This window comes from Pectinophora gossypiella, chromosome 2 (assembly GCF_024362695.1).
Source record: "Pectinophora gossypiella chromosome 2, ilPecGoss1.1, whole genome shotgun sequence".
Taxonomy (NCBI): Eukaryota; Metazoa; Arthropoda; class Insecta; order Lepidoptera; family Gelechiidae; genus Pectinophora; species Pectinophora gossypiella.
Genome location: NC_065405.1, coordinates 2,844,332 through 2,867,326, shown reverse-complemented (window position 1 = coordinate 2,867,326; position 22,995 = coordinate 2,844,332). Strand labels below are relative to the sequence as shown.

At 40.7% G+C, this 22,995-nt stretch overlaps 2 protein-coding genes across 2 annotated transcripts in view; one reads left to right on the top strand and one right to left on the bottom strand.

The window, feature by feature from the left end:
• LOC126375266 (retinal-specific phospholipid-transporting ATPase ABCA4-like) overlaps positions 1-16,341 on the top strand; it is a 28,696-nt gene extending 12,355 nt beyond the window's left edge. The window contains exons 10-33 of the mRNA XM_050022199.1: positions 195-305; positions 930-1,053; positions 1,514-1,674; positions 2,444-2,617; positions 2,782-2,847; positions 3,036-3,171; positions 3,381-3,636; positions 4,047-4,132; positions 4,715-4,830; positions 5,384-5,488; positions 5,882-5,967; positions 6,285-6,360; positions 7,178-7,282; positions 8,133-8,285; positions 8,759-8,872; positions 9,550-9,706; positions 10,948-11,070; positions 11,906-12,100; positions 12,632-12,898; positions 13,511-13,761; positions 14,087-14,234; positions 14,528-14,738; positions 15,258-15,459; positions 16,009-16,341. Of these exons, the coding sequence (XP_049878156.1) occupies positions 195-305; positions 930-1,053; positions 1,514-1,674; positions 2,444-2,617; positions 2,782-2,847; positions 3,036-3,171; positions 3,381-3,636; positions 4,047-4,132; positions 4,715-4,830; positions 5,384-5,488; positions 5,882-5,967; positions 6,285-6,360; positions 7,178-7,282; positions 8,133-8,285; positions 8,759-8,872; positions 9,550-9,706; positions 10,948-11,070; positions 11,906-12,100; positions 12,632-12,898; positions 13,511-13,761; positions 14,087-14,234; positions 14,528-14,738; positions 15,258-15,459; positions 16,009-16,341 (3,756 nt within the window). The remainder of the gene's footprint in view (positions 1-194; positions 306-929; positions 1,054-1,513; positions 1,675-2,443; positions 2,618-2,781; positions 2,848-3,035; positions 3,172-3,380; positions 3,637-4,046; positions 4,133-4,714; positions 4,831-5,383; positions 5,489-5,881; positions 5,968-6,284; positions 6,361-7,177; positions 7,283-8,132; positions 8,286-8,758; positions 8,873-9,549; positions 9,707-10,947; positions 11,071-11,905; positions 12,101-12,631; positions 12,899-13,510; positions 13,762-14,086; positions 14,235-14,527; positions 14,739-15,257; positions 15,460-16,008) is intronic.
• A 5,264-nt stretch (positions 16,342-21,605) lies between these two features.
• Positions 21,606-22,893, bottom strand: LOC126372599 (BLOC-1-related complex subunit 8 homolog). Its single transcript, XM_050018418.1, has 3 exons — positions 22,732-22,893; positions 22,340-22,517; positions 21,606-21,925 (listed from the first exon to the last, which is right to left on the bottom strand). The coding sequence occupies exons 1-3, from the start codon at positions 22,781-22,783 to the stop codon at positions 21,640-21,642; spliced, it is 516 nt and encodes a 171-aa protein (XP_049874375.1). The 5' UTR covers positions 22,784-22,893; the 3' UTR covers positions 21,606-21,639.
• Positions 22,894-22,995: the final 102 nt, after the last annotated feature.

Here is a 22,995-nt window from a genome sequence, read left to right as displayed (position 1 = left end):
TAGGTACTTATTTCTTCTTGCGATGGATGTACCTCTGACTCTCCCAATTAGGATAGTTATAGTCGCGAGTTTATGTTATCTTAAACCAGTCAAAAATATTTTTGAATCAGCTTAATTTTGCTTCTTTTTCTAGATTAGCATTTTATAATATATTTTTGACTCAGTCATCTAGCCTATTGTCATTAAAAATCCAGGATAAAAGCAAACTGCGACCTGTGATACATCCAGATGGAAGCGAGCGGAAGAATCTACAAGAAGTGGACGACCTCACTGCCAAGGCTATTAGCTTCAGACGGGTCTCCAAAGTGAGTAACCCCGGAGTAACCAACTCATTCTCAATTTCATTATTTATAAATGCGAAAATTAACTCTTGTTTGTCACCTTTTTGTTTAATTGGATAAGTACTTGACATTTTTTTGACGTGAATGTAGATTTGCCGCAGGTGGCATTAACTACTAGGCCGGAGGTACTTGAAAGTTTTAACAATAAAATATGAAATATATCGAATATGGTAGTTTAATATTTTACAATAATTATCCGATAGTTTTTTTTATTAAGATAACTTTTAAATATTTTAATTTGAAAAAGAAAGTGACGTCACATTTCACAAAATAAAATATATCTGTCAGGATGCTGTTTGACAGTTTCTTTGTTTGTTGAAATGTGACGTCGCTGGGTAAAATGTCACGTCACCAACCGTTTTCACGCGAAATTTAAAAATGTTTTTTTCTATTATAAGTACATATAAAGCTTTTTCGAGAAAAAAAAATAAGTCGGAATTTCATATTTATCTTTGACCGAGGAAACAACCCAATTCACGTACTCAACACCTACCTCACCAGAAGGTAGACGACGTTTCCCCTATACCAGCGCCTGTTGCTGTTGATGAACTACGAGCTACTGCTCTTAAATTTACTTATTTATGACAGAGAATAATGGCAGTGCCAGTACTGCACAACGTGACTTTCGACATCTATCGCGGAGAGTTTACGCTTGTGCTGTCCGAGCGGATCCAGGAGAAGACGATTTGTGCCATGGAGGACTTGCTCACTGGTACCTATATTCTTCTGTGTAGTCTATTCAATGGCGTTGTTATGGCATAGAATAAGGAATAATACTACTTTATGGTTTAGTTCCGCTAGCGTTTGGAAAAGTTGACGGTTAAACTATTTCAATGAACATGAGTTCATACAGAAGCCATTTTTAAAGAATACATGAGTACTTATTTTTTTAAAATGGCTTCTTTATTACATTATATGCTTAATGAATTATTTGACTTTCCCAAAACTAAGACCATTCAGTTTTGTCATTTACTGGAACAAATTATACTTAAGTACTTACTGTCAAATTATCTACTGGTTCTGGAGCGCTCATGAACCGACCCGGATTGCAGGTCCGAGTCTAAACGAAGGCAAAATGACAAACCTTAGAAGAAATCCATGTCTAGCTTTAGCAATCGTCAAAGATAGGGCTTAAAGAAGAAAGATAATATTAAGTAAGAGAATGTCTTCAGGTCTCACCCCGCCGGATAGTGGCAGCATAAACGTGCTAGGCGTGTACCAGACACCCGACAGGAATCTGATGACGGAGCGGCACATGATGGGCTACTGCGACAATTCCTCCTTCCTCATCAACGACCTCACCGTCGAAGAACACTTCACATTTTACATTCAAGTAAGTTACTACATGTATCCTCGTGCCTTGTATGGAGTCTGTGGACGTTTCGCTCCTGACGGCTTAAGATGGAACAAGCGTATCATACTTGCAATGTCTGCACGGCAACTACGCCGCGCGCGGCGCGAATCGTATCGAGGGCTTCCACCAATATACGCAGCGAATGCTACCTACTTAGATAGATGTCATATCGATCGTACGGTTATTGGTCGAAGCCCTCGATATAAGTCGCAATGCGTGCGACGCAATTTCCGTGCAGACCCTACACGGCAGCGTATGCAGACCGCGTATCATAACCGCGTTCACACAGGCGACGAATCCGGAAATAGATACGATATGTGAGTGGAACCTTTTTTGTGACTGTCTCCTTAGACACACACTGCCTTCAGCATAATCATGCGGTGCGTGCACCAGATAGCTAACTGGAACCTGATGACGGAGCGGCTCATGATGGACAATGTGAATAGATTCTGTGGCCACTCCTCCTTCCACGTCGACGACCTTACCGTCGAAGAATACTTCATATTCCACCTTCAAGTACTTACCTATAAATTACCATACGAGTTGAGTTCACTAAATGTATCACAGTGACGTTTCTTTCCTCGTCCTTAATACAAGTTGTTCATTTAATTGAGATCGGTTTGCGTTAAAGAGTGTTATTGTTCTAAGGGGTAACCCTAATTCAGATACTAATCCAATCAGGGGCCTATTTCGTGCGGTAGCAAAGGAATGGCAACTTTAGGAACCCTAGTCAACACATCCGTTTCAGATCTGCATGTGGAACGAGAGCAACCAGGCGATACTGGAGTATAGGCATATCAGAATAAAGCAGCTGTTGACAGAGTGTGAGTTGGAAGGTCTCTGGAAGGTGCGCGTCGCGAACCTTGGGACCTACTACCGCGTGCAGCTGTCCTGGGCCATCGCGTTGCTTCTTGAACCTAGGGTAGGAATTCAGACTGTATCATTCTTAAAATGAGGTACCTTTGGAGCAACACAACGAGCTCTTTAGAGAATAAATATACCTTAGTAATTCACTCTTGCTCTTTCAAATTGTAATTTAAACAATAACCTGCACACTTCTGACCATATTATGCTTTGTCCAATCAGATAGTAATCGTGCCATATTTCCGTGAAGACCCAGAATTCATGGCTGTGATTAAGGATAAAATAATGGTATGTATACGTCATTCAGATTTCGTTTAGTCCGGCCAAGTAGAAACAGGAAATTTACAATAAGTTGCGTCAAAAAGAAACACCTCGCTTATCAACCCTATGTGAAAAACCCCATTGTTTTAAGCCCCCTATTTTATCTGAAAATCTCGGCCACAGACCCACGCCAACTTAATATTCAATATTTTCAGAAATTCAAGAAGCACATAACAATAATTAAGTTGAGCATAGCCAGTATGGACATAGAGCATGCCGATCGTCTGTTTGTGCTGGACACCAGGGTGTTAGCCTTTGGTGGGACCCCTGCTTATATGTTCTTTAAATTCGGTAAGTAGTAGGATACTTTAGAACCCTTCAGAACATACACATTGCCATACTTTATTTAGTATAAATTTGCGATGACCTCATGATAATGCACTCAGCTGTAATAAGCTAATAATGTGTCGTTGGCGACGTTTCGACAACAAGCTAGTAATCGTTGTTCTATCCCAACGCTTGATCATGAAAATAATCTTTTTTTTAACCATTCAACACAGGTCGAGAATATCGTTTGCGCATGACCTTCAAGAGTGGCACAGGAGACACCGCGGAGATAAATCAGTTGCTCCTCAAAGTGAAGGAGTACGGTGCTACAGTTCGAGCACACTTTGGACCGTTACTCATCCTGAGGATGCCCACCAACCCTTCAAGCAAAGTGGCAGCTTTCATCGGAGAGATGTATGAGAAATCCGTCCAATATGGGATCACGTCCATGAATGTCAGTCTGCCAGACCCTGAGGAAGTCTTCAGAAGGTGATCTTCATCGTTTGTTCGGGATATTTTTCTTTTGTGATCTCCAGAATTACTTAATGCCAATAGCGTCGCCCCCTATTACATGGGGCAATATTGAATTGCTAGTGAGGAGTACCGTACTATGCGTTTCTACCTACTCCTTTTGGGATGCAGGCGTGATGGTTCCATGTATAATAGGGGGCAAGTTTATAGCCATTAATTGGGCACAAATCCTGGAAACCACGTGACATTAATTCTATGATGGAAACATTAATTCAGACTCAAAAGTAGGAGTAAGTAAGTTGATTTCGAAAGGTTGTATCCATTTCATTTTTCGATGAATTTAGATTGCGTTTTCGCATTTGGCTATTAGTTTATGTCTATTTTGAAACTAATGAAATGGTATTAATCAACTATCATATTCTTGTCAGAGCTATTCACGATTCGAGGTCCACTACCATGTTTGAAAGTTGGGAAGCGCGTGATCGCTCCAAATGGGCTTTGACGAAGATTTCAGGTAAGTTCCTTTTCTTCTGGGGGATTAAGAAGGCCATATCGAAGCAATTCATCTAAAAAAGCAATATAATATTGCAATTTGACATTTGCCCATATAAAAGTAAGTGTGTAATGCAAACAAATGTCAAATAGCAATGTTGCTTTTCTAGATGAATTGCTTTGATGTGTTCTTTTAACCTCCCTGATCTTAACACCGCGCACTGCTTAGCATTCCGTATTTAGGTAAATGCCCGGGAATATAAACTGGTGACAGTGTTTTGTTTTTTATTCGCTTACAGTCGAGTGGGCTAGGACGATTTTTTTAACACGTTTACTGTGTACGAACCACATATGAGATAATAAATTTAAAACTCATACGCGTGCATGTCCCATATATGTGGGGCACCTTTTTCCTTGCCATAGTGTGTCTATGTACATAAATTCCAGTGTGTACCGAAAAATAACATCGCACGTGAGGGGTTGATATCTAATTTTCAGTACAGTGAACGTGTTAAACTGCAACGCGTCTCAATTTGCGCGAAAAATATATTATGTGCTTAAAACATAATGGTAGGTATGATTAGACTTGTTAAATACCTTTCAGAACCGAAGAGCTGGAAACCGAAGAGGACGTTTTGCAGCAACTTCACGCACCTGCGCATTATCGGCTGGAAGTACTTCAGTTTTTACATACATTTTCGCTTTTTCTTAATTATAACTGTAAGTTTGTGTGACTTTTTGATAGTAGGTACATAAATAGCCTAGTATATCAACGTGTAGATTTTGGGAAAAGAAACATGGGGTTCTCCTGGCTTTTCGAATAAACTATTTTGTGTGACAACATATGCAGGGGTCGCCTTCGCTCAGGCAAATCACATTCTAATCCAATTTTTTTAAAGTGATATATTGTAGGTTTGCTTCAGATAGCATTTACTACTTGGTCAGACAAATGCGCGCTGAGGGCTCTGATCTAGTACAAAAGTCCAGATGGGCGCGAATCTCGGATCTGAGTGTCGTCTACGAAGATTGGAAGATTCGACCCTAGTGGGCCGATAGCGATAAGCGCTGAATGAGGGAAATCGACGACCACGCCGGCGGGAACACGTCGCGACAAGGCAAACCATCTTTATAGGCGGAGTCTCCCTTCCCGCGAGTTATAAGTTATCAAGCCATTGCAAATACAGGAGCATTTGCCAATTGGGTAGGCCCTCTTGTGTACATTAGGGCGGGGGTTTACGATGCACCTATGCGTGTAATTTTATGGTGAGTGCAGGTGGTGTCTTCACTGGTGGCTGGCGTGTTCCTTGGCTTGTCGCTAGCCTCCATGCTGCAGACGTTGGAACTTGACGCCCAGACGAAGAAAATCTTGCATGGAGAAGTGAGTACCGTTACCTAATTACTACATACGGCGATTCCGTTATTATTAGATAAGCACTTATGTGATGTGTGTTGCTATTAGTTGTAAGACTTGAGGTCGTATATGAATTTGCATTATTTATTCTTTTGGAAGGCCTTTGCTGTCTTCGGGCATGATCAGCGGATCAAGACACAAAATATACCCTGCAGACCTCGCGGCACGGGAGATACGCCGCACATGGCACGATTCATATCGAGGGCTTTCGTGTCGTCTATCCACGTAGATAGCATTCGCTGCGTCTTTTGGTCGAAATCATCGATATGATTCGCGCCGCAGTTGCTGTGCAGATCCTGCAGGCCTCCTTTCTGGTTCTCTCCAACTGTGTTTAAGACTTTTTTATATTATTTGTTATAGACACTGACGGTAGAATCAATGAAGATGAATACAACACTCGTGTTACGATTAGATGATTCCGATCAAGCCCTATCTGTCGCGAATTCGTAAGTTTGATTGCAATACATACCTATTTACCGTCTATTTAACCTTAAGGCCCGTGTTAAGATTCAAATCTGCGATAGTGACTATTATACAGGAGGCTAGTGACATCGTAACGAAAACTTTGAGGGATGCTTCAGGCCATGATTCTGAGATGATATCTAGTGGAATTTTCCGTCGCAAAATTCATGTAATTTTTGTGTATCAATTCTACATTTTTGCGATGGAAAATTCCTCTTGATATTAGTTAGTCCACGGCTTTTACTGAACTACCACGGCTCTTCTTGTAGGATCTATTGTAAACATAACTATTTCTTTTCAGTTACGTGATGTCTCAAACGTATGCAAATGGTAGTTCCGTGAGCAAGATGTCGTACATAGCTTTGGCAAGCACCGAGGTAAGTAATTTGCATTCTATTTATATCCTGAAAAAAAGCCCACGGAGATAGGCAAATCCTTTGAACGCGATGGCAAGTCAAACTTCACAAGACATCTTCTTATCCGTGTATTCTTCTTGTCGAGGTGGATTACCAACCTCATAAACCCTGGAGTCAGGGTTATTATTGAGCCGCCAAACACCCCTGACATGCCTATGACAAGACATAAAAGCCTTTGACACGCAGTAGGAGAAAACTATAGTACAAACATAGGTATAGGTTTACCCCTACCCTTGCAGTGGTCTAACAATGTGGGCACTCAGTTCATCTTGCGATGGATATAGGGACATATATAACCTCCGTCTATCTCCGACCGGGGTAAGCAGAGACTATGGAATTCCATTTGCGTTCCATCTTGACACACTTCTCTTGCTTCCTCCACATTCATCAATAGGTTAAACGCCGGTTTAGTACTACGAATGTCCGAACCTATTTTTTTAATTACTTAAGTGAGCATGAGTCGTAGAGTGATAATAACCATGCTAGTGGCTAGTACAGTCATGAGCAATATAATGTACCCACTTTAGGACTCTGTCGCACTAACATATTTGACATTTAGTGAGACTTACAGTGCAATTTGTCAAAAAAGTTAATGTGACATGGTACCAAAGTGTATACATATTAATGCTCGTGACCGTACGTAGGTCTTCAGCGGCTCCATAAATCGTGCCATAAAGGTCGGTCATCTTCGACTTGGCAACCGATACAATAATCTCACTACTTCGACGATCAAAGTAGCAACAAACGACGATCATGACCCTCAGTGTGATTGTTCCAGAGTCTTACGGAGTACTTGGTGACTCGTGCCATAGACTCCCCACAGCACTATGTGCATATGTACGCGTATGGCATGGACGTGTTTACCAGGAACGGTACCCTTAATGTGAGACTGCTTTCAAATGAAATGAAATCATTTATTTTTATTTATTGTTGAAAACAGCGTACTTTATCGCACAGAACTAAATTTCAACAATCAGGCACTACACATGGATACAATACAATTTGGGCGGCCTTATCGCTCTAGAGCATTTTTTCCAGGCAACCGCTACCAGGAAACAAACATTTCCCAAACTTGGATTCGGGATGATGCGACAAGAAATAAATATTTAAACGTAAACTAAAGACTGATGACGGAGAACCAAGCTGGCTATTGCGTCTTTTCGCTGCCATGGGTAACAGGATGCGTAGATTCCTCAATAATACCAACTGCGTAATTTTGAACTGCTTTATTTAAATAATCGTTATTTAAACACACTATAATATTCGACGGCAAAGAGATACGTGACGGATAAGTGGATTTACGGGTGTACGCACAACGCCACGACTCAACACAGACTGAGCCCCCCCTACGCGCCGTACGGCTTATAAAACCTCGCACTCCCCATTCACCACTGTCACACTATCATGACGTTGGCGCCACTCGCAACCCCACTCGGACGAATGTCCTCGCGATGCCAAATAAACAAAATCGATTAAATTATATTAAATTAATAGCGAAATTTATTAAAACAAATCAATGCACCGTCAAGTTAATATCTTCTCCTTTTTCTTCGTACATATAATAATAAATAAGTACTCAATATAATATAATACATATTTCTACGAAAAATATACCTACTTAACCACAATCGAAAGAAATTACTCGGACATTCCATACGAAATCTCATTCTTAGCGCGGGCCTGAGGGTGCCCAGTTGGGCGCGAAAGTTCAATGTCCAATATTACCTGTCCAGGTGCAAGCTCTGTACAGTCCGCTACACCAGGACCAGGCGGCGGCGCCGCGTTCCTTGGCTCGAGTATACATGGCTTTGATGCGCCACTTCACCACCAAGCCTGACGCCAGTGTTGAGATCACCAATGAACCACTCATTCTGGATCTTACGCCTGTAAGTGATGCCTAGTTTATTGAGTTTTTAATTTGTTTTGCATTAGCATATCTAACAGGAGCAGGTATTCTCAGGAGTCATCTAATTCCCGCTATAATAAGTTTAGGTTGTGTTTGATGACGTCATTCCTCAGCATTTCCTTAAAAAAAAATATAAATCAGTCGTTTTGATGTTTTGTAAAAAAATTCGTATGACTACACGTTGTCAATTATTAATCTGGATATTCAGTCGATTCCTCTCAGACGGCGCGGCGCCCTGACCCCGACCGTACGGTCTGATCTGATTTACATTTTGTACCAGGTGAGAGCCAGCACTCCCCAATACTCCCCATTTGTCCGGCCAAATAGTTAATGCCATTTGCTGAAAATCTACAATAAGTCACGTCAAAAAAAGTAGTCGATTTCTATAGTTGGTGTTAAAAGAATATCCATAATGATTGTTTACATTTGACTTGGATTTGAATACTTTTTCAGTTCCTCAGAGAAACAACGGAGCCTGCTCTGCTTATCCAGTTTCTGCTGGTGCTGACAATCTCCCACATAACCTTGGTGCCGTCTAATGAACATGGGCTTATCAGACACATGCAGGTATGAAACATTATAAAATAACTACTTAGTTAAAAAGCAAAATCAGTAAGTAAGTATACTTATTCTGTTCACGTATCGTGCAAATTCTGTGCATTCAATTCATTCATAAAATTAGAAGAATTAAGCTGTTTTATCGTCGGCAAGGTGGCATGGATTGCGATATCGCGCGCGTTTCGATCAATAGACGCAGCGAATGCCTAGATAAATGTTGTGCGGCTATTAGTCGCTGCAAGCGATACGTATACCTGTTTTCGGGTAGAACTGCGTTGCGCTCATGCTGGGGCACAACGGCACAGACCGTTGGAATGTCTATCAGAATGTCAGACATAAGCATTCACAAGCATTGTCTGTCACAAGCATTTCATACTTATAAGTATTTCAAGTCGTACTTATCGTTAAGTAGGTACTTGACTAAACAATTATAATATAACGAACCTCGCACATCTGTCACTCTTCATGTCACCGCTTCACCTTAACGCAGGCACTAATTTAACACTTTCAAGGACAGAACATCTAATGACGTTCCGATTCCAAGGTGTCATACTATCTATTATGAACCTTCAATGACCCATGGTCTCTGCCTGTGAAAGGGTTAAGTTTACCGGCCAAGTAGTTAATACCAAGTCATTAAAAAAAAAAGGTTAGGTTAGGTTAGGTTAAACATCGAATTCTTCCAGAGTAATGCGATGAACTTCTCCCCGGCGCGTTACTGGTTCACCCTGGCGTTCTGCGACACGATCCACTACTGGCTACTAGTCGTTGTAATGGCTGCGGTCTCCTTCGCCATCTTGCTGCTCGCCGTACCACGGTCCTACTTTGAATATGGCGACCTATGTAAGCGACTGCCTGTGTGGTATTTTATTAAGTGCAAATAGAGTATTTGACTGGGTCAAAGGTAAATTGTAGAATGCTAATCTAGAAATAGAAGCCAGTGTAAGATGATTAAAAATCAATCTACTTATTTTTTTTTTAACTTTTTTATCCCTTTGGGGAAAGGCAAAGGCAAAGCCGTGCAGCCGTCGTCTAATGTATTTTTTTGTCAAGTCCAAATCTTAATAAGGCCGAAGCCACGTCTTGTGTGAGTATTTCTCAATGTTCTTTATTTCAAGTCCTTTATAAAAGTGTCTTATCTAAAATATTCAAGGCCGAAGCCACGTCTTCTTCATGTTAATATCCGTGTACAATCCATGTTCTATTATGTTCAATCCATGTTTTCAATTCAAATCCTTTGTAATAAAAATGACATATCCAAATTTCTTATATCCAAGAAAAGTATACAAATCCCCTTTATAACTCCAGAAGATATTATAAAAGCATACAAGTCCCTGTACGTTGCAATATTTGCCAAAACGTCTTGAATGTCGCGCGGGATGCTTTCTGATGTTCCATAAATATGCAATAATCTGTCAACCAGAATCAATCGCTGAATACTAAAAGCTGGGCATTCAAAAAATATGACAATCTACTTAATTTTACTTTTCGACTTATTTTCAAATTTTATTTATGAATTAAATAGCAATGAGTATGACGTTCGACCGCTTTTATTGATGACGTGTCACTAAAGTATTACCATTATAGGTAGGTACTCGTAAACTCCAAAGAAATCTTTCGTTTTGACGTTTTGTAAAAAGTATCTCAGTTGACTTAGTTGTCAAGTAGCCTGTACGAAAGAAGCCAGGGGGTTAAAATGGCCACATCGAAGTAATTCATCTAAGGCTTAGATGCGCATATGCAAACAAATGTCAAATAGCAATATTGCTTTCTTAGATGAATTGCTTCGATATGGCCATTTTAACCCCCCAGCTGTGTTAGTATGGGTACGTACATTACGCATGAATCAGAAACCTATACTTAAATCAATATTGTCGATATCGTCCATAAGCTATAAGTGTATTCAGAAGCAACGGAAATAGAATTTTGGCTGGTGCGGATCGAGCAGTCCAAGAAATGGTTTTAATCGTGTAATATTCTTAAGAACCTGCGGAACCTACGTTATTTTTTGAAAGTTGAAAGTTTCTGTGCGCATACTTTTATAGAAAGTTTGAATCATTCTGCCTTATTGTTGTGTATTTCAGTCGTGGTCCCATTTATGCTGATGGTCTACGGTGTAGGGTGTGTGCCCCAAGCATACCTATTCAGCTTGGGACCTCGGCCCGCTCTCAATTCTATGGCCCTAGTTATTGTCAATATAGTTTTTGGTAAGTACCTACAATATATATAGCATTTATTCCTTTTCACTTAATTACGAATTTAAATTAAGAAGCACCTACTCAGCAATGAGCAAGGACGATTGAACATGTTTATTGATGACGTCATAACTACCTCTAGGTATTTCCATTACAGATTCTCTGGAAAATCGTTTTGACGTTCCATAAAGAGTAACTCGTTTGACTATAGTAAGGCCAACCAGACGAGATAAAAAACGTAAACAAGCGGACCATTACTGAGTTACTTTGCGATGGCTAGGGATTATTATCTGTCCTTATCACTCGTACGCGCAGTTATGGCGTCGTGTTATCCAGCTTTTGTTTTACTCTAGGCTTTACTCTTTACTCTTTTGTTTTACTCCGCACACATTGGCCCCGATTCCTGCAGACATCTCTTAATTTTACTTTAAGTTATACCTGTCATTTTCTTATCCGCCGAAAAGGAAAGGGACGGATGATTGACAGCTCTTAATTTTAGGAAGAATGAGTAAATAAATGAATAACCCGGGCGAATTTTTAGACGGTTGTTTTAGATTTGTGCTTAAAATTGACGTGTGTTCCATAAATTTTATGCTTGTCGATTACCCGTCCCTTTCCTTTTCGGCGGATAAGAAAATGACAGATATAACCTAAAATAAAATTAGATGGTATTTACAGGAATTAGCACCATTGACGTTATCGTGCGTATTTATTGTGCGTGTGACGTCTGACGCTCATATGATTGAAAGTAAGACCGAGTGGGGTGAGGTAAACTTAGCTCAGCCGCTGTTGGGAGGCTGAGACTTGCTGTTCTCTACGCAGTATTATCCCTTATTCTATGCTCTAGGGGAAGCGACAATCGTGGCGAAATTGTTCTACGGCGACATGTACAACTATGCCCTGTCGTTCATGGCGTTGTCTCCACAGTACAACATGGCCTACGCCCTGGTCAAGATCAGGCAGATATTCCTCTACAACAACGAGTGCATCCTCTTCCGCTCCGGGAACCTTTGTGAGGGCAAAGTGCTCCATAAATGTTGTAGTAAGTGCTTATATTCATTTTAATTAGTAAAGTGTCTGGCATGCAGAGAGCGGTCCACGCAGCATACAGCCGTACTAAATGGAAAACTCCTGTGGTCGCGATCCTCAGCAATGAGGGAACGACGAAGAAGAGAAGTAAAGTGGTACTCTCGTTTCATATAAACACCTCCACCAAACCGCTGGAGCACCGGTGAAATGCTCTGCCCGGGGCCGCTGGTTTTTTGCCTGTGCCCAGCAATCGGATGGAAGTATGTATTGCTCTAATGATGTTATGTTGTAGGTACCTAAATATGCGGTTCACCCTTTGGGGAGGATTCAGAACTTTCAGCAAAAAGTAGCGGAAAATTCGACTAAGTTGCTGCTGCAATTAGGGCTTCTCTATGCTTACCATCAGGCATAGTCCAGCCAACATACTTGGCCATTATAAAAAAAGTAAGGCTGGCTTGGCCCAGAGGGGGAGTGAGATCTTATGGAATAAAGCGGCGATTTGATTGTGTATTCACGAGTATGTATGGAAATTTGATCATTGCAGGTAAATGTGGGGTGTTGCAAGAGTGTTATAAAAGGAAGTCGTATCTGGCGAACATCAAGACGGAAGTGATAGCGACCTTGTTCACCGGGTCCCTGTTCATGGGCATCTTACTGCTGTGGGAGTACAGGATCATCCCTCTAGTCTTGGAGACGTTGATAGACAAGCTGTTCGTCAAACAGAAGTACCCAGCTGAAGAGGAGATGCAAGGAGCGACGAAAGAGAAGGAAGACGTTATGGACAAAGTTAAACAGTTGCAGATGCAGAAGCGTGAGTTTCTTTTGTTTTCTGACATACCTAACACAAATATTTTTTGTCACTTAACAGCGAAGGAAAAACATCGTGAGGACACCCACTAACCTGAGAAATGCATTTCTTAGCTACCTATATATGATTTAACCTGTAATTCTTCTCTTCAACTTGCAAGGTCACACAGCCAGTCGCGTGTGTAAAAGACTGGATCTGTCAGTCAAATCTTTAGGTTAGGTAAGATTTTGTGAAAACGGGATAATGCTAGACAAATGATGGTGCAGGACCAATCGTCGTAGAGATCCTTGGGGGAGGCCTATGCCCAGCAGTGGGCGTCGTACGGCTGATGATGATGATGAAATAATGGTGAAACAACGTAACAAAGTCATACCGCACTCGTATCCCAATCACTGAGGGCCGAACCACGAATCATCCATGACAGCCACAACCACTTCTGATATAAGTACGTCCTAAAAAGATGAATCGTGATTGCTCTTTCGTCTGTAGTAACTCCATTTGCTGTAGATATTTTATATTTAATGCCCAAAAGAATTGGTTGGCACTTAATCTGCGACAAAACACTGAGAACTAACGTTCTCCTATACTGTTATTTCCAATATTAATGTTTAACAGACTCGAAGTCATTGACATTGGATACGTTCGGCGAGTATTTATTGGCAGTGAACCTGTCGAGGGTGTGGAACAACAAGTACGTGGTCAGGAACGTTCACCTGGGTGTGGGCAGAGGGGAGGCGCTGGCCATAGCAGGGCTGATGCGCCACGGCCGCACGATTCTCTGTGAAATGCTCTCTGGGTATAAGAAGCGCAACGAAGGACACCTATGGGCCATGTCGAAGTATCGCCTCAAATACTCGCCTGTGAACGTAAGTCGGGTGTTTTTTACTTTTTTGTCTCAAAAGGTATTTGATGTTGGCCTTTGAAAAGCTTTCTTACTTAAGGGTACTCAAATTTGTGCGAAGCTCAGTTCAGAACGTTCATTGAGAGAACCTGCCTATGCCTGAAAAGAAAAACAGCTCGGATATCATCCCGGTTTTTTGCCTTAGATGGCTAGATATTTTCAATTTGGGAGCGGAAACTTGTATAAAATTGTGGGGGTTTTATGTAAACTCCTAACCTAAAACATACTAAATTCCCGCCCCAAAGAACGATGCCGGTAAAGAACCTAGTGAATCTTATAATTATTTTTAGTTCTGCAAACACATGGCGCTGTGTAACGAACGCGAGCCACTGCCGACCTGGATGACCGTGTATGACGCCCTGGAGATGCTCGCCATACTGCGCGGCGTGCCCCGCAAGCACGTCAATGAAGAACTCTTTAACTACATCAACGCACTGGGTTAGCTCTGATATGTTTAGTTCTTATAATGAACATGAGCCACTTCCGACCTGGATGACTGTGTACAAGACCTTATTACCCGACGTGTTCCACAAGCACGTCTAGGTCAGCTCTTAAACCACGAAGTAAACCATTGCTGCTTTCATCCTTTCTAGATAATTTTGCTTCGTTTCGTCTCGAACAGCTGAACATTCTACAAAACGTGTTCGGGTACTCTACGACCTCTCCATACCCTATTCTCGACCACTGGCCACTAGTTTTAGATCTTAGCCATAAAAGCTCTTTGTGTTCAGACCTAAGCAAGCATGAAGACTTGTTGATCTGCCGGCTCCAACCAAGCGAGCGCAAACGGCTGAAATTCGCAGCCGCCGTCATCGGAGCCCCTTCAGTGCTGGTCTTCGACGAGTGCACTGCTTACCAGAACATATTCGTGCGCCATGCAATGTACCACATCATGTACAACCTGAGGAAGCAGGGGCATGCTGTCATTCATTTGGCTTCCAGGTTAACATTTTATTTTTACATTGATATGGCTCTTATCTGCATATACAACAAGGGTGTCACATGCCTATACTAATGACAGGGGCAATCTTGCTGAGACGCCTATTATTGCCAAACTCACACCACGACGAGAAACCCGTTGTCAAGAACTGATAGAGATACAAAATGCTCCGAAGACCAAAAGTAGCAAGTCGGCAGAAGATAACTTGCTACTTTTGATACGAAATTCTAAGATGCGATGATGAAACGTCTGGTGACAGGTGGTAAGCTCATCGTCCGCTACGTTAGAAAGCACACAATTCCTCTGTCGGTATTTAAGACATGATCGAAAAGATAAGCAGCTAAATGCGTTCTGTGATTTTATTTTAATTGGCTTCCAGTCCTGCAACGAAGACAACCTGAACTTTGATAACTACTAAGTGCGGCTGCAGGTTGTCTTAGACTTGTGGTTCTACCAACTCCCAATAGCAATTAAGGATATGAGTTATCAGTGTCTGTTATTAGAATTTGGCTCATTTTCAGCGTGGAAGCTCACTTGCCAGTGTCTAACAGACTGGCAATATTGCGGGACGGATGCATCTTCGACATAGACTATGTGGACCACCTGTTGGACAGGTATTCCAACAAAGGATACACTGTTGTTGTACACCTCAAAGACGAGGTTGACGTCCATAAGATGTTCCAAAACACCTTCAAAAATTTCGTCATTAATGATACTACCGACGTAAGTACAGATTTCATTCAAATACTAAAATTATCTAGTATGGTCACACGTCAGAACCCTGTCGCATTAACATAATATTATCAATTCAGTATGTTCACTACTCTCTTAAAACTTCTCCCTTCCCTACCGCTCTCTCCAGTACACCGAGTTTCAATCTAGGAACTTTTCATCCACCTGCTGCCAGCAACCTTACGCAGAAGGTCACTTTACCGATATTGAGTCACAGTAGGCCTCCTCCGTCTACCGAAGACGATTGAGGCGTGTTTGCGAGGCTCCCTTGGACTTAGTCCAATACGGAAGTATCAAGGTATACCGTACGCTCGGCAGGCAAAAGTTGTGGTTGGAGTTAAACCGCTCTCATGTCTCCTATTCTGTAAATTCTCAAAAATTTGAAACCAAGCATTGCGACCCTAATTTACACCATTCGCGTTCCTTTTCTCAGCGACCTTCTCCCAACCATTATGGATGTTTTAAAACGCAGCCATGTCACGTATGGCGCAGTCTTTAAAGGCTAAATAGATAAATAATCCATATTATCGATTTCACCAGGTGCTAGTCAACCTGCAAGTTCTGGACGACGACCTGACATGGGAGACGGTATTCAAGAAGATGGAACACCTCTTAGCGACAAACAATCAGGTGTACTCGTACATTGTTTGCGCCAAACCTATAGACTACATCTATAACGCTATCATATCAGAAGAGAAGGGGACCAAGGAGGCCGGAGACTTCATCTCCAGACCATGGTTGAAGAAGATAACGAAGCAGAAACCAAAGATACAGCCACCGCCAGAAAAAATGCAGCAATTACTGAGTTATTCCCACACATATGATATTACTAAACTGAAAGAGTTACCGTGGTCAGTCATATTTCATCGTTAGGTTTTAAAAAAACTCGAAAACAGATCTGTTTGGAGAATGCGTGACTAAACCACTGAATTCGACTTTCGAGCTTGAATTCATGTTTGGATTATAGATAATTGATATCACGTGGTTTCCAGGATTTGTGCCCGGTTAATGGCAATAGTGTCGCCCCCTATTACATGGGACTTAAACATAGCTGACGAGGAGTGTGTGTATATGTCGCAGTCGGATCATATAATCCGCTGTATTACATTACGGCTAGCTGTTTTCAAAAACAGGGCCGTTTTGTAATGCGGCGGTTCAACGATTAGCCGTATTGTCATTGTGATACGTTCTCCAATAAAGCGGTCCACGTTTAGCCGCATTGTACTACTACTTAAATTGTTGCGAAGTTGTCTCCACGAAAAGTAGTCAAAATGAGAAATAGACTGTTTGAGAAGTAGACCCCTGGCGCCGGAGGGATTGTAGGGTGACCATAATATTTTTTTCTAATTGCACTTGAAAATTGATCTTAAATTCACTATTTACCGACATATTTAACACGTTTCCTTTATTTAATTCACTTGTAACTTCGCTATTTAATAACACACTATCTGCATCCAACGCCATTGTAGTTGTTATGACAGGCGGCTATCCCTCGCTTTATTACATTACGGCTAGCCGTGTTGAATGACGTATAGCAACGAATACGTTTCGGCGGTTTTTTACTTAGCCGCATTCAATACAGCTAATCGTTGAACCGCCGCATTACAAAACGGCCCTGTTTTTGAAAACAGCTAGCCGGATTATACAATTCGACTGCGACATATACAGGGTGTTAGTGACATCGTAACGAAAAAAAAAATGGAACGCCTATTTTATTGTACTAAAAATGATGGTGGGTGTTTTTCTTGTCGCAAATGTTTAATTAAGATTTTCAATTTTTACTGTGCCGCAATGTAAGTCGAACAACGCGCCACACAGACGCTAAACTTACGCGCGGCTACGTTACGCGTGCGTGATACAATGTTGATATCTAGGTAGGAGTTTTCATTCTCTTGTATTTAGATGCTTAGTGGTTCAACGTTTAAAAATGTTGTTTGTTGAAGTAGAACACCTACTGCCACGATTTTTCACGCACGGTACCTACCTACCAGTTATTAAAACGTTCCTAACTTATTAACAATAAAAACCCTACTCTTGCCTTACCTTAATTGTTATTCCTTCGGATGAAGTACCTAGGTAGGTACCCTAGAACATGTCACGTCACGTAGGTATGCAACATCGCGTTTCCTCCGCGGTAGGTAGGTATCACACGCACTCACAAACACAACACCTTGCTCTTTAATAAACATCAACAATCTTCCATACTTTTGCGCAGTAAATGGTCTATGATCTATCATCATAGTCGACACTACTCATTTACAGAATGAAACAAACACTCACAAACACGAAAAAAATATCCTCGAAAAACATCACGCGATTCGGGTCAAGCTTAGTATTCGACTGAGCGGAAGCGCGCGGCGGCGTTAGCGCAAAGCATCAAAGGCGCCGACTAAGGGCGCCGACGACGCACCGGCCGCGGCCGAGTCGAGCCGACGACTAGAGAGAGAGAGAGAAGTATGTTTATGGTGCAAGTGACAGAGAAAGAAATAGTATCTGTTCGTATGCCTACTTTATTGGCGAGCGTTGCCCTTGACCCGTGCGCCGGCTATTCACCTGCGCATAGCTGAAGTTGTAGATACGTTATTATTATTATTGATGACATTGATAAAATTTAATAATTAGTAATTTTTATTTGTTTATTTTAAATGTGCGTTCTATGCAGCTTAAAACACAATATGGGACTGAAAAAAATCTAATTTTTTTATGAATTTGGCGACAGGAAACTTCACTTGATACCTATCAACTCAAAGAAATACCTAGTATCTGTTCGTAATGCCTACTTTATTGGCGCGCGTTGCCCTTGATCCGTGAGGCTATTCACGTCCGAGTATCCATCAAGACAGATCAAACAAGCCCTAACTCGGAGGTCTTGCGTCCCAGGATCCTTTAATTATGTCTTAGAACCTTCTTGGCCTATGTGGTCCAGTGGTTGAGCGATGGGATGCGGAGGGTCCGGGTTCGTATTCCGGTGGGGACATATCACAAAAATCTGTTTATAAGGCCTTTGGTTGGGACGTTACAGGCTGATCACCTGATTGTCCGAAAGTAAAATGATCCGTGCTTCGGAAGGTACGTTAAGTCGTTGCTCCCGTCTACTAGGTACTTATGTAAGCACGTAGCCGTTACATGAATATTGTACACAGAACAGGATAGGTTTAATTAGTTCTTTACTAATGATTTAACAATGAGATTTAAAACCACGAATAACTTAGTACTTAGTACCTCGGTACCAACATGTAACAAGAAAAATAAGATCACTCCTCTCGGACAATTTTTTTCTTTGAACATGCCGACATTGCCTACGCGGCGGAGTTGCCGAACTATCGATAGGTAGATTATCAATTGTTGAACTTGAAAATTGTCTAAACTATCGAAAGTAGTGATAGTACATTTAGATCGATACTAGCGATAGTACCGATAGGTCTTGCTTTGTAATAATAATGGGTATTGATCTAAAAGGGCAGCGCAGGACCGATCGTCGTGGAGATCCTTGGGGGAGGCCTATGCCCAGCAGTGGGCGTCATACGGCTGATGATCTAAAAGATCTATCGATAGGTACCTACTATTGGTTTTTTTTAACTAGGTATCGATAGAATATCGATAGGCAACACTCTGGCGGAGTGTCCGCCCAATTCTAGACGCGATCTCGCTCGATTTTTGTGTAGCGAGGTTTTGCGTAGGTACTTACATACTAAGTTGGTGGATGGTTGACATAGTAGGTAACTAATTACCTAATCTGTGGTGGTTGTGTTAGTTGGTTGTTAGTTATTCTAATGACAACAAAGAATACAATTATTTACTGTTTCAACTGTTTTAGGTAGATAATGGCCCCGATTCCTATGAGTAAATGAATGAATAACCCGGTCGAATCAAAAAGGTATCTCGCTGGTATGCAAACCGTTTGACGTGTGCTGTCAACTTAATTCTGTCGGTTGTTTTAGATTTCTGCTTAAAATTGACGTGTATTCCATAAATTTTATGCCTGTTGATTATCCGTCCATTTAAGAATAAGAATAAAATAAATTTATAAATTTACGATAGACAGAGAAAGAAATAGGATCGGTTCGTAGTGCCTACTTTGTAGGCCGCGCCGCCGCCGCGCCGCCGCCGGCGTGCGGCGCGGGGCGCGCGGAGCGGGGCGTGCGGAGCGGGGCGCGCGGCTCGGTGCGTGTGGCCGTTGACCCGTTCGAGCAGCTGTTGTCTCCATTACATCGAAAATTTTCGATAATTTGTCATTATTGTTTTTTTTATTGAAATTTGGGTTCTATGCAGCTAAAAACACAATATGGAATTGAAAATAATTAAAAACAAAACTCAAAATTTCATGAATTTTGCGACGGAAAATTCCACTAGATATTTAACTCAGAATCATGGTCTGAATCATCCCTCTCAGTATTCGTTACGATGTCACTAACACCCGGTATACTATAAATTCCTTAAGAGGATATAGATGTGACGTTATGTTATAAGTAAGTATTTTAAAATTGTTACTACCGACCCAAGCCTTGATATAACTTGAAAACCTTTATCCACTGGAGCATAAAGTGTTAAATGTATCTAAAGTGTAGTGCAAGTTGAATAAAGCAAGCAGCGATTAGATAATGTTCAGTACTATCCCACCAAAGGATTAGTTTTAAGCATTTACGATCACGATGGTCGACCACATAGAAAGTTAAGACTATTCAGCCTGTGTTGGCTTTTTGGCAGGCACGACTTTCGTTTACTAAGGGCAAGGGTGGGTTTCCATCGAAATGGAGTCGAGAGGTAAGCGGAGATCTGTGAATCGACCAATCACAGCATGCGAGTGGATTGCTGTGATTGGATTATTCCTGCGTATCTCCGGTCATCTCCTTACAATAATGTGCATCGTGCGTGCTTCCGGAAATTAACCCGTGTTTATTTTTAAGAGCTTATCATACTTTTATTTGAAATGGAATATTAACGAAGTATGTTAGTTTTGGTTAATAAAAGTTAATTAATGTTAGTTGTTTATTATGACTAGAATAAAGTTTGATTAATAATTATAGTAATACTGGATTTGTGATTGAGATTCTTATTACATTGGGATCATATTATAAAAAAAATATACATTTGGGAAGACAATTGAAAGAAAACCTAGATTAAAAAAGTTGTTGGTCCATAGTTGAATCAACAATGATCCTAATGTAACATAACCTTTATACCTACATGCAAGAGAAACCAACACACAAGCGTACACACTAACATATATGTGGTCCTAGCACGAAAAACTTGCACATTTGTATTCTACGGTCACGCATGAGCATTAATATGTATACACATGTCACATTAACTTTTTTGACAAATAGAACTGTAAGTCTCACTAAATGTCAAATATGTTAGTGCGACAGAGTCCTAAAGTGGGTACATTATATTGCTCATGACTGTACATAAAGCGTTCAAGTAAAAAAAAGAAATAAATAGTTGCTTAAAGTCATAGTTTCCCCATGCTGTTAATGTTCTCATATAATTTTTCTATAAAAGGAGAGTTTTCGTAATAAAATTAATCGTGCTAAGGCCACAGTTTGTCAAAGCAAAACAGCAAGGTTTTAGTTAGCATTAACACTTTGACAGCATATTTACATTAGTACAGAACCCTTCCCAGAATATGTCAAGGATGAGGGTTGCTAATATTATTAATAAGACGATACATTTACCAGAGCTTGAGACATTTAACTGCCTTACCGATAAAAAATAAACAAGTGCATGCAAAGTTCAATCAAAGTTCTTGGTAAAAGATTCAAATTTGCTTGGTTGTTAAGCACATATTCACCACTTGTTTAATTTTTATAAGACAGTGTGTGAAGTATTTGACCCAAGGGACACTATAATAGCAAGTATTTAAGTCATTTTCTTTTTTTTTATAGTTGGTATCCTATAACACACACACACACACATAACATAGGCTGCTGGTTGTAACATAGCTGGTGAAGAGTGGATGTACTGTACACCTCTGCTTACCCCTTTAGGGATACAGGTGTGGTGATGTGTTGTGTGTGTGTTATAATATGTTTTTTACTTATAATTGTGCCTTAACTTCTAATCTGCGGAGATAGCAGACATATTTTACATTGTGTCTGGTTGAGATCTGTGTTCCGGCAGATGAGAGGTTAATGTGATGGCCCATTGTCCACTGAAATGGTAACTAAACACTTAGTGTAAAGTTGTGTGTGACCGTTGCAACTCGGCAGTGGATCCCCGAGCATGAGCCATCATATTCTCAATTCTGTTAGTGGTCTCCCGTACCATAGAGAATTCGGACAGATCGGGCAGGTCAAGAACAATATGTGCGGAGAGACGTTTATACACTGAACTAGAATCTTTTTTATTTCTCCTAGACTCCTCATATTTTAACTGTTGTTTCAAGAATATTGATTGCTTGAGCATCTCTTGTATGTTTTTGAAACTCGTCGCTGCACCGTCCATTGATTTCACGGCACTGGAAATGAGAAGATAAGTTGTTAGTTTATAGTTTCACATCATATTTTCACTGGAACAGCAAAATTATGTAAGCATCAAAATATCCTTTAATAGCAGTAATGTATTGCTAGACATAGAAAATTTAAAAAAGCAATGTAACTATTGCAAAAAAGTTGTGATATACCTAAACAAACTCAAAACGGGTTTTTCTTGATATGGACTTTTGATGCTTATGTAAATTTGCTCTTCCAGTAGTGATAGTATAGTACAATAAACCCTATTAGGGAAGTCTAAGTAGTGCTCTAGGTGCTATCTATGCTTGTAATAAAATAGCTTACCAACATTCCATTGCTAGGCATAAGACTTCCTTCTTCAAAGTAGGTGGTACGGAGTGTACTTTAGTACGCAACAGTGGTAGTTAATATCCACCTACCTTAAAGCATATTCCACATCATAGCAGCGGCCTTGTAACTCATGCTGCAACTTGGTGACTTCAACGCGACGCTCCACCATCGGCGGCAGCGCCTTCCGCACGTGCTCCTGTAGTCGGTACAGCGCCAGCGATGGCTCGTTCGCTACTATGTGCATGTTCTCTGATATACGTTCCGCCGCTGAAAATATATTAAACATTGGCCTTTTATATCACGCTATCGGAATGTATTCTTATCACAAAAAAAATTGATGTTATGTCGATTTAAGATAGGCCGTACGAACTCCTCGTTTAGCAGTAATAGTTAAGTTTATTTTATGTTATTTATTTTTTAATGTTTAGTTGAAAAGTAGGAGAAAGAATCAAATCAAACTACTTCGTAAATCTGCTGTTACCTTTTTTAGCTTTGGCTTCTAAATCGGAGTCTCCTTGATACACAAAGGCCATTGTAAATAGTTTCGTAAGATGTATTACGATACAAATATGGAAATCTACGTGAAAACTCTCCAAGTTGAATATTATTATTTATTTACGCTAACCTTGCGCTAACATTTTGAGTTTTGACTGACTGACATTGACATTTGAAGGATGGATGACAAGCTAATAAACTTCGTTCCTTCAGCCTTATATATTTGTAGTTTTTATAATAATTAAAATAA

What these genes read in the sequence shown, in the direction of transcription:
- LOC126372599 (XM_050018418.1), bottom strand. Translation starts at nt 22,783, where the DNA reads ATGGCCTTTGTGTATCAAGGAGACTCCGATTTAGAAGCCAAAGCTAAA. An exon ending in AGAAGCCAAAGCTAAAAAAG is followed by an intron (nt 22,518 to 22,731) that starts GTAACAGCAGAT and finishes ATATATTTTCAG; the next exon opens with CGGCGGAACGTATATCAGAG. An exon ending in GATGTGGAATATGCTTTAAG is followed by an intron (nt 21,926 to 22,339) that starts GTAGGTGGATAT and finishes TCTCATTTCCAG; the next exon opens with TGCCGTGAAATCAATGGACG.